Genomic DNA, 19,672 nt, shown 5'->3' on the forward strand with positions numbered 1-19,672 from the left:
TCCTTTCTCCACCTTCCCTACCTCTCTATGAAACATGGCCACCTCCTGTACTGCTGCAGCTCCAATAATATATTAATTTATGAAGTATGAAAGATGAGGTAGTTTTGGATTAACGAGGAGGGGAATGGTGCTTCACAGGCAGCAGGATAATCAATCAATAATAACGAGTCAGCATGTTCTGTTATTAAAAAGGAGGAAAAATAATAGAATGGGTGGAGAACAGCTCTTGGAAAATGGGCAGGTGGGTCCCTTTGAAGACTGCATAATGGTTCGACCTTGATCTTTAGTGATAAGAGCTGGTTCGCCAGGAAACAGTTATTTTTTGTTAAGGAAAATCCTCCCTCCAGCCCCTGTCAACCCCCAAACCCATATCTGTGGCAAAATGTCTTTTTATTTAATTCTTTTCTAAAATGAAGAATAGAGAAATTCAGCATTACTCATTGAGTGAATTCTTATTTTTAATAGAATAGATCAGCAGAGTCAGCAGGGTATGTGCTGGCCACTGTCTCAGTTTCTGCCATATATGCACATCTGCCTCTTATGGTGTAAATGCAGTAACTCTAATTTCAGCTCTGATGTGATCAATTCTGTGTAAAATGCTTTATCCCAAGCAGCACTGTGAATCCTGGAAGTCCTTGTGTGGCTGTGTTAGCAGCAGTTTTTCTTTGGCATGGAGCTTGGCTGGGCTAGATCTTAGAGAAACATTTCAACACATCTGAGTGCCTGAGGCTTCTTTTTGCACTAACCAGAGTTCATTGCCCTTGACCCTAATCATCCTAAAATGTCTTTTTATTCCTTGTACACAGGCAGATGTTGCTGGACTCTGAAAGTAATGATAGGGATTTTCTAAGTGGTGCCCAGGTGCAGTTAGAGGAAACTGAGGCTGTAGTTTTCTTACAGATCTGGGAAACCAACACTTAGCCCAGTCCTTATGCCTCTGTCTGAGGAGAGATTGGTGCTGCCTTTTGCAGTGGGCCCCACAGTATTTTAATTATCTTAAATTCTTAAATTGGGTGTCCTTTTTTATGACAAAAAGGCTTATCTGTCACCTTTTGCCTCCCTTGGAGCCATTCCATGGCAGGCCAACATGATCCTTAAAAATGACTATGAGAAAGCAACAAATTTTAGGAAGCAGCCACGCTCAGAGACGTGAGTGGTGATGGAATGGAGGCAATGAACACAGTGCTCGGGACCTGGAAACGGGTGGAAAGATGGAGTCAGCCTGGCAATTTTCTGACTTTTGCCAGTTGATTCCTAAACCAAAATGGCAGGGTTGTACTGCAGATAAAACCTTTGTCCCCTCTTCCAATTCTCTTTCCTCTTACACTGGTTCTTCAGGACACTGCAGTGACCAGAGCTCATGTGTGTGCACAGAAGGATACAGAAAGGGAAGTACGTGACTTTTCCCAAGGCTGTGAGGTATCAGCGACTGTTGAAATAGGACATAGCTGCTGTGGTTCACAGTCACTGGGGCAGTCACTCACCTTCTCAGTAGTTGCAGACAAGACTTCTTCCATACTCTTGGGAGATATTTTGCAAATGTAATGGAAAACGTAAAAGCCAGTGAGCTGGCAGTTGTGAATGCTGTTCCTGGGTCCTGAACCTTCTCATGTACTAAGATTTCTGGCACCTGAGTTAACATGTGGAGCTTGCAACCACAGTGGATAGCTTAGAGTTGAGTGCTGCTGTGAGGAGCATTGCAATACCATCATATTTTGTATCTTTAATTTTTGGGGGCCTCATCCTTCCATCCATAAAATGGATAGACCTTCTCCTACGTCCTCAGATTCCTCTAGTGTGGGGATGTTAGGAAGAGAAGTACATTAGGGACAGTGAGGGACATGAGTAATGGATGCCAGGTAAGTAAATTGAGATAGATCATTAGCATCTGGATGTGAACATTGATAAAGCTGACTGTTGTCTATGTTCTCTCTGCAATCTGACTAAAAAGCAGAAAAATAAAGTGTGTAAGCAGAAGAGAAGCAATGATGCATTTAAAATTGTATTTGGGTTTAATGGCCTCAAGGGAGATACATTATACAATTTTTATTTTTCTAAAGAGTCATGAAACACTCTACTGTCCTAAAACAAAATAGACTGCTGTATACAGGCTGCAAAAGTTTACCCCATGAGTAACTATCCATGCACATTCCTTTGTTTTCTGTAATGGGGCAACTACTGTGAGTAAACTTATTCCCACACGTAAAGTGTTCTCCCAAGTGAGACCTATAATCAGAGGAGTGTTTTTATATAAATGGTGTTCTTGGTTCCAGCAGCTGTGGTGCACATAGCCTCTCCTTACTGATAACATTATTTTCTGTAACTATTTCTGCTTACATGGCAAGTTACTATAATGGTGAAAATTACTTTGTAGTTCTATGGAGAATAGCACAACCATGCATTTATTCAAATAACATAATTCTAACAGTGAATGCTGCTTTCTCTTTCTGTACACACAGTTTGGGATCGTAGCTGTTCTGTGTCACTAGAAAAAGCTGGTGACCACAAACCAATGTGTCAGATGTTGCAACAGTTAGGGATTTCCTATGCAGAATCAAGAGGAGTAAAAAGGCGTCATGCAGAACTATGCTATGCAGAAATATCAGACTCCAGAGCAAAGCATAATATGCATCAGAAGCTTTACATTTCTCTTCTGCTGATTTGCTGTCTGTTTTTCCTGTGGAAGCACTGGTTGTTGCCTAAGGTCACCAGCTGGGGTTCCTTCTATTTCTGGCCCAGGCCAGTCACAGCAGTGCTGGTCGAACTGGATATATAAAAAACCAGCCATAAGTGGTGATGCTTCTAACCCATTTGGCAGTTTGTAGAGGGGAACTGCGCATGAACATGCTGCGATATGGAAAAGCCTTTGGCGCAATAGCTGAACAGCACCGAAGTGGCCTCAGGAAGGTGGGATTACTGCGGCAGAGGACTTTGATGATCTGTGGGGAGCTGGAGAATGTGCACCTGTAACAAGAGTATAATGGGATGGAGTAACCTTGGGTAAACTCTGCCTTCCTGTGACAATGAAAAGGTTTTACAACCAAGCATGTGGCTGTTGCCAATCAGTCAGTCTTTGCCAGGTCAAACACATGCTTTTTGGATGGCTTCCATCCCCACTGGCACCTGAAATTTAACAAGCAAATGCTTGCTGTGCCTTGTAATTAAAAGTGAAAAGTACATGTGTCCAGTGCCAAAAAGACAAGAGAAAACAGGGAGACATGTTGTTCTGACCTGCTTAGCAGTAAAACAAAGATAAGACGTTCTGCTTTGTTGGGTCGAGTACGATGGCTTATTCCACTCCTGTGCATGCAAATTGGATCCATTTTGGGATTTGGCATTGTGGGCAGGTTAGGACAGCAGCCTTAGAGTACCTGAGTTCTTTTCCCAGCTCTGATTTTGCCTAAGCCTTACAGTCATGATATATTTTCATTTCCTACCTGCCAAGGAGGATGGCAGAGTGGTTTTCCTTGAGGGGCTCTTGCTCTTTATCCAATTTACCCTTGATTTGCTCCTGATCCTCAGGGCGTTTTGCATGGTGTATCCACGCTCTTGCGCAGACGCTGGAGGTGGTAATTAAATGAAGCGCTGTCTCCATAGGGAATGGGGTGTGCGAGCTTGGAATCCTGTGAAGCATTTTGTACTGGTATGGCAATTTATGGCAGGTGTGGCTGCAATACAGAGAGCCTGTTTTAATTTTGTACAGATCTGAACAATTAGTTGTAATTGTAATCTGGATCTAATTGGATATGAAAAACAATAGAGATCAGAAAGATTAACCAGGGTTATTCACTGTAAACAAGCACGGTGGGCTGATGTGCATCTCCTTAGGGAAGGCAAGGTAGTGCTGGTCCTCATTTGATGTGCTTTTACTAATCTCTTTTCTCAGAGTTAATCATGTAAGATTAACCTGTGTATCTCCTATGGTTTTCAGGCAGGAGGACGATAGATAATAGTTCTTTTGCCACCAAACTGCTCTATCTCAGAGTCTCCTCAAAGTCTTTCTGGCATCTCCATCCTTTTTAATCTTTATGAGAAACAAATGAAAAAATTACTGAGATGCTGTAATCTTAAATGTGTGACTGAGCCAACTGTATGTAGCACATGCTGGGCCTATATATTCCAATTGCATGTTTGGTGTCCGAGTGCAATACTAGTACCTCATGCATGTAGATAATTCATCCCCAAAGGCCAGATTTATGCTCCCTTGAACTACTGGTTCCAGTTTTGTTGAGACAAGGCACATATTGGGTTGGTTGTAGTTAAAACTCTTAGTTTTATTTCTGATGCTACCAGGACTCTGCTGAGGAGCTCTTCAAGTTAACAGTGAAACTGGGATTCTTGGTCCTGGTGGGGAAGGTGTACTGTTTGGACAGCAGATTTATGCTTGCATCATTTCTGATTGACAAAACGGTCTTTATAAGTATGCAGAATATTGTTGTGGTAAAACTTAAAAAATGTGTGATGAAACTTGCTCTAAATTTTGCAGGTGGGCTGTCTAAATATATATATATAACAAGGGAACAGCAGAATAATTACATATAAAAACATAATTTCAGAAGAAGATTTGATATTCATAAAAATGAACAAGCACCCCAGTGATGTCCTCTCTTGTGTTGCAGTATCGCCAGAAGACCCTGCTGTTTTAGGTTAAAAAAAAAAAACCCACAATCATTTTATAGCTTATTACTTTCTCCCTTTTAATGGTCCTCTTCTTTCATGTACCCTCTACAAAAGACAAAACGTTCTACAAAGACATAGGACCTGAAAGTGGTGTGAATGGCGTTAATGTGCTCTGATCATTCTCTCTCAATGGTGGAAAGGTGGGGAACCCACAAATGGTGACCCCTGATGTTAGTGTCAAAGATCTATGTATGCTGTCTCCTCAAGCCAGCTTAATGGAGTAGAGAGCTGCGGTTTCCAGCACAGCTGGAGAAGTCTATGGAAGAGGTCCTTGACAGGAGTTGGATGCATTACAGAAACAGCTGTTGACATCTGGAACGTTCAGTGACAAGCAATGAGATTCTGCAGAGTAAAGGTTGGTTTGTAATTACAGAGAAGTCCTGGTGGGAAGGACGTTCTGGAGAGGGGTTAACATGAAGTGCCTGAAAGGTCCTGAGAGCGCTGTTTGGTTCTTTGCTCACGGTACATATAATGCAGACCTAATGCAAAAGTCTCGGGAAACTATTTCATTGCTGAGTTTCTATGGGGGTCTGACACATTTTTCATTGTCCAATAATAAATACAGTAGTGAAAGTCACCTTTAACACTTAAAGATTGCTTGGATTTTATGGTATTATATTGAAGTGAGTGCCAAGGTATAAAAGCCTTATGGTTGAGGTACTTTTATAACACATGCTTCGTAAACCCTTATAGAGTGAGTGCAGTGCACTTCATCCTTTAAGATTACAGCATTATGGTTCTGAGTGATGGTGATCTGGTGCTATATTCATTAATTAAATCTGTTATTAATGTTAAATTTCGGGCAATAAGAAGTGAAGGTACAAGAAGCTGAAATGGGGTGGGTCCAGACAATTTATCTCTCATGAAAGCTCAATGCTCCTTTACTGCTTGACTGATGCCCACAGGTTATCCTTAACATTAAGGGAGTGTTTGAGCCATGTGAAGAAAGAAGGAGCCCCAAATCTGGGCAACTCTGTAACAAGGTATCACAATGAGTGTTTTCCTTGCGGGACGCACAGTTAGTAATTGTGTGGAAGCTCTTGCCCTCTTCATGGCTGTCTTGTTCGTCTTCCCAGAGAGCAGATGTCCCTCTCGTCAACAGCTGCTGATCTCTAAGTAGTGGGCTGGATTTTTTTACTTGTATGTAAATAAAACAGGATTTCTGTCTAGAGCAGGTTTTTTATCACTGCCAGCTCCCACTTTTTTCTGACTGATATGCTGGTCTTGGTGACTGGAAAGTAGAGTTTGGCTTCCTTTTCCCTTGATTATTGCAGGAGTCAGCATATCTATAGAGCACTGAGCAGGCATTTAGCCATTTTTGAACATCTTCTGTAAAGGTTTGTGTGAAGTTAAGGTGTGTTTTCTAAACTAGTGCAAATCATGCAAAGATATTTTTAGCTTAATACTGATTTATATGGGTATTACTTTTGCTGGTAAGTAGGCAGTTACTTGTGACACCAGTACATTTTTGTCTTGGAGGGGTTTTGGCTTGTTTAAACTGAAGTTTTTTAACTGAACTGACACATGGTGAGGAACTAAGAAAAAAGTATGAGATTTTCTTTGCAGTGAGTTGCATCTGTCCTCCATGGGTTTAGCACAGAAGGGCTTCAGGTATACTGTGTAGCTGTGTTCTAAGAGGTTAAGGTTTTGTATATAACCTCCAAGGGCATCCTTTAGCCTGCATGGCAAGTAAATTGCAGTAATGATGTAGCAGAGAAGAAGAATGGGAGGGGAATGAATAACCAAATATTCGCCAGTGAGAAATTTCAGATTTTAATCTAAAATGCCTCAACAGTAAAAAATTACTGTTCCCATAAGAGATTTCCAAATTATTCATATTGAACATACTTGTGATGAATTGATGTTTTCAAGGAAGAAACTGATTTTTGTATCTTCAAGCCTTTAAATGTCATTTGATTTTGTTTTTTCAATTTCAAAAGAAGGAAAGGACATCATAAGTCCAAACAAAGAAAAATCCTCAGTTTGGATTGACATTTCAGAATAAATTGTTAAAAATCTTTGGCTTTTTAAACTCAAAGCTAATATGGAACTTTGGGAAGTAGGCTTAGCTTCAGAGGCCTTGTGGGACTGTACAGTCCTTTAAAAATTTTAAATCAAAATGGGAAAGCCAAAAAGAAAAGGCTGCTGCTTTTTTTTTTTTTTTAAATCAGGTTTGTGTTTTTCTGTTGTTGATTTAGATGGTTTTAGGAAGGGCCTGAAATTTTTTTAGGAAGGACCTGAAGCGCTTCTGAGTTGAGGGTCTAGTGGGAGAAGGAAAAAAAAAAAAAGCCTTTTCATGTGTAAGCTGAGGACATTCACTATGGAAGTTGCTATGAAGCTGTAAACATGAAGCATTAAGTTTCTGTTTTTGCAGTAGTGTTTGTGGCAGAACTACCGTTTCAATTGCAGAAGAGGACAATGCAGTGCTGCAGAGCAAATTGCTAATACTTTGCTAAGGAGCTGAGTTTCTTTTGTAGCTATGGAGTCTTGGGTGGTTTGTAGGTGGATTTTTTCTTTTTTTAAACTGTTTTGTTTATTTCTTTTTAGAATACACTTTGTATAGGCAAATGAGAATGTGACTGGGACATCTGAAAACAACTGCTTATGAAAAGCGCATTAAAATGAGGAGGAGAATCAGAAGGCAGTACACAATCGTTTAATGCTATCTACTTATTTCTGTGAACAAAAGACATTTATTTTGAACCTATCTTTTTTATTCACTTACTGGGATGCTTCCTGCTAATGTTGCTCAGTGAAACTACTGCTACAGATATTGTACCTATAAAACTACTCCGTGCTGATTTAGAGAGATACGCTTTGGTAATTTACAGTGAAAATTTATGTTGGCTGAGAAAAATAAAAGGATTCAGTGAAAAATCATATTAATAAAAATGCCTTTTATGTGGCACGTTGCTCATTTTCTGTCCAGAAGTAGTTTATGAAAAGATTCAGCTGTGTACAAAACAGATCTCTGTTGTGTTGGGATGACACAGAACCAGGGACAAGCGCGGTGATAAAGCTTTTGAATCTGATGCTATGGATACAGGTAATATGACAGGGGAGGGTGGTGGTGGTGCGTGTTCTTCTGCCTTGGGTGCAGAAGAGGAAGGACAGCAGCGATGTGCTGAGCAAACCTGCCAACGTGAGGGCAGAGCGGTGAAAGGTTCTGAGAGAAGAACTGAGCGCCGAGCCACAGGGGAGCCTTTGGCATCGCTGCGGTGGACAGATTCAGGCAGATCTGAGCTCAGGCTGCCTGTAGCTCCAAGCCAAGAGAGTCTGGGCAGGTTGTAGCGTTGTGCCCGTGAGAAGTTTTAGCTCATTACTGGTGTGGTTCAACATTACAGATCACAGTTGTCTCTGTGCCTGGCTAGCTTGGAACAGAGGAAGAGGAGTGTGTCACCATCTTGACTCATCCACCTGCACATAGCCTATGTGAAACCAGTTCTGAGGAAGGTGTTTGCATTAACACACCTGGAATTTTAACCAGGGTGGCAGGAACTCAGATTCTTAGTTACAAATTCTGCCTTAGTTTTTATTACGTTAGCCCCACCAGAGGGCTTGCTGTTTTAGTGGATTTGTGCTGTGATATGGTGTCACTTTCCTTCCTCTCCACTTCTGCATTTGTTCAGAGCTCCTTTAAGGGTCCTACATGCTCTCCAACAAATGTGAGTGACTCTTAGCTACTTCTATATTTTGTGTACCAAATACATGATGGCAGGTACGATGTAGGTATGACACCTTCCCTCCTCGTTCTTTCCGCCTGCAGCCTGTGCTTCTTATTTGCTGGGGTAAATCCCCTTGAAGTATTCAGAGCTGGTGGTGTTTCCTGATCACGTGCCAAAGATCTCAGTCCATATATTGTAGGTTATGTTGTTCTTGTAAGGTGGCTCCTCTGAATCATCTCCCTTCTGTGTGCCTCCCCTGCTGGTGTCTGGTGTTCTGCTGGACTGGAGTTCATTCAGAACAGCTTTGTATGTGTCATCATTGCGCCCAAAGCTCCTGCTTTAAAGGAGATACACCACGTACCAGACAGCTCTCTTCCTCTGCATTCATCTCCTAAGGAGCTACCTGAAGTTCAGTCTAATGTTTCAGCATGGTTTGTTTTGTCTGGTGCTTGTCATTCATTGTCCACTGAATTTTGGAGGTCAGGCTATAGCATCTAGAGGAAAAGCTATGTAGTATAAACCACCTCATCTCATGTATGTTTTCAAAGGCTTATCCTTAGCACTAGTCAATCCTGCCTTCCTTTCCCCTCTCCACTTAAACCAGAGAAGGCAGCAAATGAATATAATATTTTATATATGTGTGTATATATTCTAGAATACAGCAAGGTGAAATGTAATTTCCTTTTTAATAAAGGCTCCCATTTAATTTAATATTATAGAAAATGATTAGATCTTAAAACACTATAAATTACATTTGACAACTCTGTGGTCCTCCTTTGCTATTCCTTATGGCAATTATAAATGGCACACAGGGTGCTGGCAGAAATGTTCATTTTGACCAGAGTTTGTTTATTGGCTCCTAATGAAAAGTGATTAATCTAAATCACTGCTGGGGTGGATCCTTTTCCGTGGCCCCATAATGAAAAGTAGCGGTTTCAGGTCTTTTGACAAATGTCCTGCTATTTCCCCTGCCAAAAGTTGTCCCCTCCTCCCATAGCTTCCAGCAGAAAAGAGACAAACAATAAAGCCCAGAGCCTCCCTTTTTTTTTTTTTTTTTCTTCCTCCTCCTTGCTTGCCACGTAACAGAACTGTGGATCAGTCCTAGCTGCGTGGCTGGTGGAGGCCTTTTGTTTTTCACTTTGGCTGAGCCTCCTGCTTCTTCCATCCTGCTTTGTGTAGGATCAGCCTTGCCTGGGAGGATGGGTGACACAGAGACGTTGGGTGTGTTATTTTCCCCATTTGAAGAATATACCAGATTCTGATACCAGAACTGGGTGAAGGGGGATGGGTGACCGATGCGATGGCACTTACAACAAGATTTGACCGTTGTTAGACTCCTCCAGCTTTCTCTCTAGCTGTTAATTTTCCTAGCGTCATGGTTTTATTATTTGATCTTGCAACCACTGTTATGCTTCCAGAGAACAAATTGCCTGGCTTTGTGAACCATCTGGTGCAAACAGCACCTTTTCCATCTCACCTGACCCATTTCTTGAACTACCCACCGAAGTGTTGCAGATTGTGTGTGAAGGGGCAGAGTGGATGTTTTGTGTGTGTACCACCCCGAGTCTATGCAACTGCTACCTGTCTTTTCCTCCTTATCTGAGGGCACAACTCTAACGTGACCTTTTAATATACAGCATTATTAACTTTGTAACCCTCTGCGACATCAGGAAAATCTTTTTATTCCTGAAGTACTCTTCCTTTTAAATGCAAGATCTCTCTGGAGTATCTTGTTATAATGGCTGTCTTACATCCTTCTTCCACTCTGCAGATGCAAGCGCTTTTCACTGAAGTATGTTACTGTTCTCTGTCTGGCAGAGGCGATATGCTTCAGGTGAACAGGGGTATGCTTGGGGGACAAAATGCCTTTGAAGTTGAATCACCAGCGACAGAAAAAATATCTTGAGATATTGGGGAAACCTTTCTCGTTTGGAGCAAAATGAAATACATATTTTGATCTAATTAGAAAGAAGAAATGTTCCAAAGCTTCCTTCTAGGTGGAGGCCACTGGGGCTGGTTCTCATGGCTCATTCCCAGGGATTCTGTTGCCTGTGGGGATGCTTCCCATTTCCCATGGTGTGCACCAGGCCACAATGCAAGTGCACTTTTTCAGGACTGGTGGTGTGGCTTTCTGTGGGAGCAGGTGGAGATCGCTTTATGAGGCTGGTAAGCGGTATAGGTGAGGGATGTCGAAGGAGCTCTGAGCTCAAGCTGCATTCATGCAGGTGGCTTCACCCTGGGACAATGTTGAGTTCTAGTTTTAAAGGCCCTTTTCATTTCTTGATGGAAAGGATCAGAAACCGTTTGCATTATATTCACCTTCCCTTGGTGACTTCATGGAGTTAATGAGGTGCTTAAGATTAAACAAGTGTTGAAATTTTTTGCTTGATCAAGGTCTAACATACCAAGGGTCTTACTATTCCTTGTAAGTGATTTTTGCTGTCAAAATTAATGTGTTTCCCTATAGTAGTCTTGAAGTTGGAGGTCTGTGAGGGAGGATAAGTTAACTTGGACATGCGAGTGTAACAAAACTGCGATAGATCTCAGCTAGCTGATCATTCTGCAGCTAGCTAAAAAAGGTGGTTCCTGGATCTGTATTCCTGCTGAAAGGCAGTTTCTATATTTGTTTCAGCTACTGTATCAATAACCTGCTGTGTTTAGCACAGCTCTGATTTATTTCCCACTGTTTGCCTTCATTTTATGGTACTGGCATTTGCTTTAATGTGATGTCGTTTTCTCCAGATGTTAATAAGATGGTGTTAATGTTTCCACAACATTTTTCTTGATAACATTTATGTAGAGCATGTCATCTGATAATGTGGAATCAACCCATTTTAAAATATTGGTAATCATTTTCTAATTAAAATTAGAGGCTCTGAAGTGTTTTCCTCCCAGTAAAAATTGAGGTCATACATTTTCCCCCGCTTGGGGAAAATTATGTGTTCACTGAGTGAATGAATATGTCCTACTGTATAAATTGGAAGCATGATATATGGGATCGTGTATCAATGTTTGTGCACACGCACATGGACTATTTTGAGATGGCAGCAGCTGATCCAGGTGGACATTCTGTGTTTCCAGTGAGGTGATGCTCTCATTTGCAGCTCTACAAGCTGCCAAATAGTGAGCTTTAAATCTCAGAAGTGCCCTGTTGTATACTTTTGGAGAGAGTATTCCACATTTGGGAAGGGAGATGATAGACTGGGAAGGGACCAGGAAAGCTTGGTGTGGCTCTCAGAAGTTGCTATACCAAATCAAATTCAGCTTCGATATCAACATAGCATTTTTCGTTCTTGCTAGGGTTTCTGAATTCATCTGGATAAATCTAAGATGAAAAAAAGGAATCACTGAATGAGTCTGTGAATGAATTGCCAAATAAAATGGAACTGAAACACTAAAAAAGCAACGCCCTCTGTTTTTCCTATTTAGATCATGCTTCTTAGTGATCCAGAGGTTGAGAGTGGCATCCTCATCAGCTCTGATGAAGGGGCTACCTACCAGAAGTACCGTCTGAACTTCTATATCCAGAGCTTGCTCTTCCATCCCAAGCAGGAGGAGTGGATCTTGGCCTACAGTCTGGATCAAAAGGTGAGCAGCTGATTTCATATTTCAATGATTCTTGAGCCAGGTGTTGAAAGGCATAGTGTCTAGAACTGCACACTTCCAGGGATGGTGAAGAAGATACTGTGTGCTTTGCTGTTCTCACCTTGTAGGTTTAAACGTGCTCAAAACCCACCCAGTGACTCCAAAGTAAGCTTGCTAAAGGGAGTGGAGTTACACAGTGATCATTATAGGTTTGGAAGCTTTAGTAGTGGTGATGGTATGAAAGATGAAAAGAATCTGAGATTTGACGTGACATGTGGAGCTGTTCTAAAAATCTATTGATTTGTAGGCCTTGGTGATTGCTGAGATAGATGTCTTTGAGGATTGAGCACTCAGGCTGAGTTGGTCCATAACAGCTGCCTGTTGCACGTGATGGGGTGCTCCTTCTGCTGGCAAACTGAACTTCGTTATCGAGAAATCCGTGAGCAGCAACAGATGACAAACTCCTCTGTGACACTTTTTAAGTCACTTTGCAGTGCTTTCTGTTAGTGAGACAGCTGTTGTCTGTTACTTTGTCCTTAGCAAGCCTGCTCTTACATAGCACTCATCTGCCTTGAAAGACGCTGAGCAATGTGGGTGCGATGTGACTTGTAAAGTGTTGTGGCTACGGAGTGTGTGCTTCAGTTCTGGAACAGCCGTCCCCACTACAGTCCAAAGCTGAGACATAGGCTGGGTGACCAAGTTACAAATTTCAGAAAGCTTAAAACTTGCCAAGTTTTTCTCTTTCCTCTCTTCTGTTTCCGTCATCCATAGACTCCAGAAAGTAAAAACGTGCTGAATAGCCACTTTAAGTTTTTCTCCTTAATCTCGTGTGTGTGTGTGTGTGTTCTGGATGGGATTTTCAATTCCTACAGTTATTTTTGAAGTGTTCTAAACTAGTCAGTCTCACATCCCAGCTATTGGGACAAAACACCCAAAATATTGTGCCTCTTATATTTGACAGAATTTTCTTTGAAAGGCTAATGCAAGTCTTTACCCAAGTAGTTACTGAGAGTGTAATCAAATAATCTACTACTGTTGTACTTCCCGATGTAATCTTCCTATCCACTTGTTAACCGAATGCTATGGCAGGCACCAGGTAGTTTGCTGCTATGTTACTGATGATGCTTGAGTGACATTTGCAAGCACAAAGCTATTGTAAATACACTCCTTTCGTAGTATCAAGTCTGTACTGTATGAAGGAGTTAATCAAATGTCAAACAGTTTTGTGCACTCAGATGTTCAATGCAACAGGGATTTTGAAGTCGTCTAGAAAGACCAATCTATCTATTTGATGTCATGGAATGGTTTGATGCCACTTTTAAATTGGAGGTAAAGATTTTAAATGGTATTAGTGTTTGTACAAAGACAGCCCTGAAAGAAATAGACATCTGATGAGGCATGATGAATGGATGTGAGACGCCAGATAAGACACACTGAGTATGCATTTGCAAAGAGATCCAGTGGTAGTGAGTGCGGAATATCTGCTCTTGGTTTGAAACCTTGTACTTCTGTTTCCAGTGCTTTGTAGTCTTTTTATGACATGTTAGCCACTGGAAAGAGAAATCAAAATACAAAGTATGCACATGTATTTGACCGTGGGGTTGCAGTTATGCTCCCCTCTTCTAGTACAGCAGTAGTAGCTCAGGAGAATTTTTGCTTCTGCTCCTTCAATGGAGCAAATGGAGCAACACAAAGTTCAGCTTTTGCCTTTACGTCTGCCTTTGCATTCAAGGCCACTCATAGTCTTTTCTTCAGTGTTCAGAAAGATGGCCTCAAGTGCTGGTTGAGGTTGTTCTCTCTTTTCTCTAGAAGCCAGCTCTAGATCTCACACCTTCCAACACTGCTATGTCATGCCCTCTCTCCTAGCTGTGATCACAGGAACATGCCAGTGGTAATGATCGTTTGATGTCTCTGCTGCTGACCAGAAGAGAGGTAACAAGAGCTCCTAAAGTATGTGGCTAGAGAGGCTGCAGTAGTTCTCTGCAGTTGAGAGAAGGCTATCCAAAGAGATGCCATGCAGTTGTCAGGGGTAATTCTCCAACTTCCTGATTCTGGTGGTACTCCGCTCTCCTTTGTCTTTCTGCCCGTTTTCCTGTGAGGCAGCGACAACTCACCTGGCACAAAATAGGCGGTGCTAGATCAAGTAGTGCTTGCTCTCTCACATCATGTATCCAGTGTTTTTGGGATACAACTGCTCTGAAACACTTTTGATTTAAATGCATGAAAGAGCAATAAAATAGAAAGTTTATCATTAACCTGTAACCTGCAGGTAATATTCATCCACAGATAATGTGACAAGCAAGGTGCCGATGAAAGTCAGTGCCTTGCTCTATGTTCAGTGGTGCAGCCGCTCCTACAGTGGGACGCCGTAATCTTCCACTTCTTTAAGCTTAAAAGTCTGTTTGACCTTTAAAGCCTATTTGTAATGACTACTTTAGAGGCAGATTTAAAAATGCAAATAACTCTGAAAACAAATCAAATACATACACTATGACTCCCAGCAGTAGGAACTATTAAGGGAAGATCTAATCCGTCCTCTCATAACTGTGAATGTGTAACAAGTTTGCAAATGTAATTTAATTTCTTAGATTAAAAAATAGCTTTCAGACTAGTATTTATTAATTTTCTTTCAATTATAAATAATAATATGGTGCTGTAAGCAAGCAGTGGTCATCTTGGAAATTAATGAGAGTGATGAATCTGAAAATCCATTTTGTGTAGTATGTTGTTCCACACAGTAAAAGGAAATATCAAGAGCATTGGCCACTGCCTGGATTGAAAGATTTTAAAAATTGTTTTGTGTATAAAAAAAAGAAAAAAATTATTGGAGTTTTTATGTGAAATAAAAATAGTCACTGTTCTGAATCTTCCTGCTAGAAAGTTTTCCTCAGAGGTCTTGTGACCTACAGTTCCATGACTGTGATTCAAGCCTCTTGTTTAATCATTGTGTTATCCTAAGCATCCCTCCTTCTTTTTAGCAAACTTCTACACATTTGACAACAATATTAGGTTATTTGTCCAGCTGATTAAAAAACCAACCAACTAAAAAAAACGGACACATTTTGAATTCTGTCCTCTAACAGGATTATTGTCCCTTCCAAGTTGGTGTTTTATAAAGTGTGTTCACTATTATAAGGCAGTAGTGAATAAATGGAATAATGTAGAACTCTCTGACACCCTTGTGAAAACACAGTCTTTACATGTCCCCTGCAGTTTGACAGTGAGCAAGTGATAACTTTTTTCAGAGTATGGAATCCCAGTAGAACATGGAATCCCAGTTAGTTTTTTTTACCCAGCTAACAGTAACTTCCTACAGTCTTTTAGCTTGCCTAAGAGAATGCTATGAGACCTCAGACCGAGCGTATGTATCTATCATATGCAGGGCCTGTCCTCTTTTTCCTGAACAAGTGATGCCGTCCTGCGATAATATTCTAGTGTATTCTATACACAGCAATCTTATACCCAAAAATGACCTTCCCCTCCTTTAAGAGAAGGAGCCCATCTCTTCTCAACAGAACTTCTTGAAATATGACTTCATAGCTGAGAATGGCAAAGGCTTTCTGACAACATTATCTCTTCCATCAACTGAAATATTTGAATACAGCATCAGTTCAGCCCCCAAGCCTTTTATTACCACTCCCACATGGGTATTGTCCTTGTTTTTCCTGCTTGGGGTTATTCCCAGGAGGAGGGGAGAAGATTCAGTGATTTGGAACGGAGCTCAGCAGGCTTTCTGAAAGATGTTTCGGTGTGTGACTGCTGGTTACTTTGTTCATTTAAAGACAAATCCCAGCCACTATTTGTTTTCTCTTTGGAGTATCCAAAGAGTTATTAAGGATACTTCCTCACTATAAGTTGACACAGCCTATCCTTCTGTTCTTAATTTTTGCAGCCATTTGTGACCCTCCTCTGCCTTGTTAACTCTCTTGTATTATCAAATTAATACAGTATGGCTGAGCCAAGAAATCTGTTTGTGTGGGCACAAACATGAAGAAAGTTCATAGACCCTAATGTCTTCTCACAACATATAAAGTGTAGACTGGAGGAATTTCTGCAGGGCTTTAAGCAAGCATGGGTGGGTGTACTACTCCCCCGAGCAGCCATGTGGCAGTGTGCCCTGGGAGATTAATTGCATCTTGTGAGTTGAAAATCTTGGATCTCTTCCCAGTAGCTTTGTGTGTGTCTACTTTATTGATAAAATAGTGCAATCTGATGTGTACACTTGTTGGTTCTGTTAATGGCTCCCTGTGGCCTTTGACAGAAGGTGGACACTGTGTAAATATTATAGCCAATTTTGCTGCAAGTCAGGCTGGGTCTCTCTAGTAGTGTCTGTATTGGCACTTGGATATATGAGCCAATAGAAAGGGAAAATGGACTTTCATCCTCCACTTTTCACATTTTTCGCAGGAAATATATAGGAAGCCATTTTAAATGACATTTGTATCAAAGTGGAATGGGAATATATGAAAAAGGTGTGGTATTCTCTGTTGGAAAGTACTGGCAACTGCTTTATGGAGTGCTGTGAAAGCGAAGAGTCTACCAGCATATACATGAGGTATAATTTTTGTTGCTGCCATTCATAGTGGCTGGGGATAAAGATCTTGAGTTGGTCTTGCATTTCTGATAGTAATATTTCAAGTGCCTCATCATTTGTCTCATTTATCCAAGGAACCAACTAATTCTCAATAAGTTCAACTTTCCACACCCCAATACCCCTCTGGGGAATGGATCAGTCTGGAGGTGGAAATGGAGAGGAGTTTCCAGCTCCATGGAATTTCTCTCAGAATGACATTGAAACTTCCTTCAGAGTAACGTGCACAACTCTCTTGAATGAATATTTGTTGAAAAGATAATTTTAAAAAAGAGAGAAAATATTAGGGAAATAGGGAGAGAGATATTTAAAATACTTCAAGTCACCTTTGTTAAGAGAAAGAAACTATGCAAAGACATGCAGTTCAACCTGTTCCTTACAGGCCGAACTGTGATTGGGAACCCTCTGGGAATAGGTGAGAGACTGAATAATTCAACAAGAGACCAATTTAAATTCCTCAACTACACCATTATGAATTTGAGAACATTGGATAAACAAGAATCAATCAGTGGCTTCTCCTTCCACAGGGCTTAATCTTCAGCAGGAAGTGAACAAAAGAAAGTGGGTATCAATATCTCTTCGAATGAGCTGATAAATAAAATGTGCAAGATAACATTCTGCTGTATAACCAAGTTGCACCTGGCAGACAGTATCAGGTCTGACTGGGGAGATTCCTTCAGTGTTGGAGATGTGGCAAGTTATGATATGAAAATTGAATGTAGTGCATGTCAGAGCCCTGACTATCTTGACTAGACACTGCTGAATTTCTCAGAAAGAGTCACAGATAACAGTGGTACTACGTGGGAAGTGGGGTTTTTTTTGTTGTTTTTTTTTTCAATAGCCTAGACACACAGAGCCAGAGCCATGAAGCCAGTATCTGCTGCCAGGCAAAATTCTCCCCCTGGATTTTGGGCCCAGGGTCCCAGTATGATACGGGGCAGTTAGGCAGCTAAGAGTGGGATTTTTTAAATTTTTTTTTTTAACCATGTCCAGCTGGGTAGGGCATTGCCAAAGAAATCCAGTGGGACTTGCTGAGAGGAGGGCAAAGCTGGGTTCATGTTCTTCTCAAAATGGAAACACCTTATTCCAGGCAGCCATTCATCATTTTCTGGGATTCTTTGTGATGAGCCATTTTCACAGACATAGAATAACCTAGATTGGAAGATATCTCAAAAGATGATCTTGTCCAACCTTTTGTGGGAAAGGGAGCCTAGATGTGATCATCTGGCACCCTGTCCAGTCATGTCTTGAAAACGTCCAGTGATGGGGACTCCACTACATCCCTGGGGGGTGAGATTCCAGTGATTGATCTCACTGTAAAAAATGTCTGTCTTACAGAAAGATGAAAAGTCTCCTGGTGCAACTTACACCTCTTGCCTCTTGTTCTCTCCATGTTGCTCCTTGTGAAGAGGAGTAATATAAAGAAAATAAGTCAGACTTTTCTATGCATATACAGACATATGCAGAAAATGACAACTCCTCATCTCCGCTTTTCCTGCCATAGTAGTTCACTGAACTGGGACATTGAGACCCTCTCAATGCCCTGAAGGACCCTTGGTCCCTGTGTCTCCGGGTGCCAGTGCTACAGGATGTCAGGCTTAGCTCCCCCTCCATCTGCTCCACTCAGCTTCCCTAACATAGGGACGGGGGAGTTACATTCTCCTTCATCCCCAGCAAGTGCCCCAGCCCTTGGTCTCAGATTCTTCTGTGCCTCTCATGGAAACTTAGGTTTGTGGAGACTTCGGGGTTGTGTTCAGGTGAGGATTTGCACTCTGAGTTGGGACTCCTAAAGTTGGACAGCACGATTCTAAGGTAGCAGCTACACACTGCAGCTGTGCCGAAATCAAGCAGCGTGTGCTGCTGCGTGTCCAAAGTGAGACGTGACTCCAGCCCAGGCCTGTAGGTTTTCTTTCCTTAGGGACTGAGGTATGGGGCTGATGAGGAGAGGGGGGTTGGTGGCTTCCTCGCATCTCATTTTGATATAAATCAGCAGGCTCCCAGAGCTGTCACCTGGTCCTCAGCAGCACTCCTGGTCCCGGAACTTAGATGTATGTGTAGTATTCAGAAGTGTGAGCAACTTCTTTTATCAGCAACAGCCCAAGGTGTCACCTCTGGGGTAAAACTCAGCTTTCTTAGCAAGATGTGAACATTATATTTAACAAGGAAAATAAGCTCTTTCTGCTCCCACATGGATCCTCATGGTAGTATCACTATTTTATTGTATGATGTGAGAGAACACACTGGGGCTAATTTCTCATCATGGCTCATTGATATCTGAAGAGCACAATGACTGTGGTTCCAGTCCTGTGGATACAATACTCAGCTTTCAAATTCATCTTAGACCAGTCACTTGGCATTTGAGCACCCTGCAGAGTGAAGCTGGAGGTCCACCTAACTGCATTCTTTTCTTCAACCAAAGGGGAAAGAAATTGAGGAAGATGCCATAATAACAATTACTTCTACAGTCCTATCATACTGAGGAATGAAATAAAGTGAATATGTTGCCCAGCTGTAAAGTAACACAATATTTTGTGTTTAATACAAGCCATATTACATGAACTGCTCTTAGAAACCCCTACCATACTGACTGGTCCATTGTATTACACGTTCATATTAAGAAGCAATCCCTGCCCCAGAGTGGTTGCAATTAAATGTCAAGCTGACAGAAAAAACATTGTCCCCGGAGTATCCATAGTTTATTCAGGCACAAGTCATTGAAGTGTTTCATTAACTACCGCTGAGGACTATAACAAAGTCAGAAACAGAACCCAGTTAGACTCCTGTTCCCATGACTTAACCACAAATAAGCCTTTCATCTCTTTGCCTTTTGAATGCTCTTCTGAGAACATCAGGTTCTACAAACATATCATGTGTCCTTTGCTGGACAAGCCACCTGCCAGCAGCTCTCCCAGGCAGGCAGGGCTCCATCAAACAGATAAACTGAAATGTTAGTAAAGTTAAAAAAAATCCAAACCAAATGAACAAAACTCCCACCAAACCCTCGAGATTGGTAATATTTAAAGGCAATTTACAGAAGTCTCTTCTTCAATATGGTAATGAACTGAAGAATTGAAATCACTTAACTTCATTTACAAATCATGAATATGTATCAGTGTCTTTAAATGAAAGGACGACTAAAACAGATATAGTG

The 19,672-nt window shown here is 41.4% G+C and overlaps 1 protein-coding gene across 1 annotated transcript in view; it reads left to right on the plus strand.

Moving 5' to 3' along the window:
* The window catches only part of SORCS3 (sortilin related VPS10 domain containing receptor 3), a gene marked incomplete at its 3' end in the record, with an annotated part of 309,593 nt that overhangs the window by 156,492 nt on the left and 133,429 nt on the right, over positions 1–19,672 (plus strand). The window contains exon 4 of the mRNA XM_082002401.1: positions 11,775–11,933. Within this exon, the coding sequence (XP_081858527.1) occupies positions 11,775–11,933 (159 nt within the window). The remainder of the gene's footprint in view (positions 1–11,774; positions 11,934–19,672) is intronic.

This window comes from Phaethon aethereus (genome assembly GCF_964289735.1).
Source record: "Phaethon aethereus genome assembly, chromosome: 7".
Classification (NCBI taxonomy): domain Eukaryota; kingdom Metazoa; phylum Chordata; class Aves; order Phaethontiformes; family Phaethontidae; genus Phaethon; species Phaethon aethereus.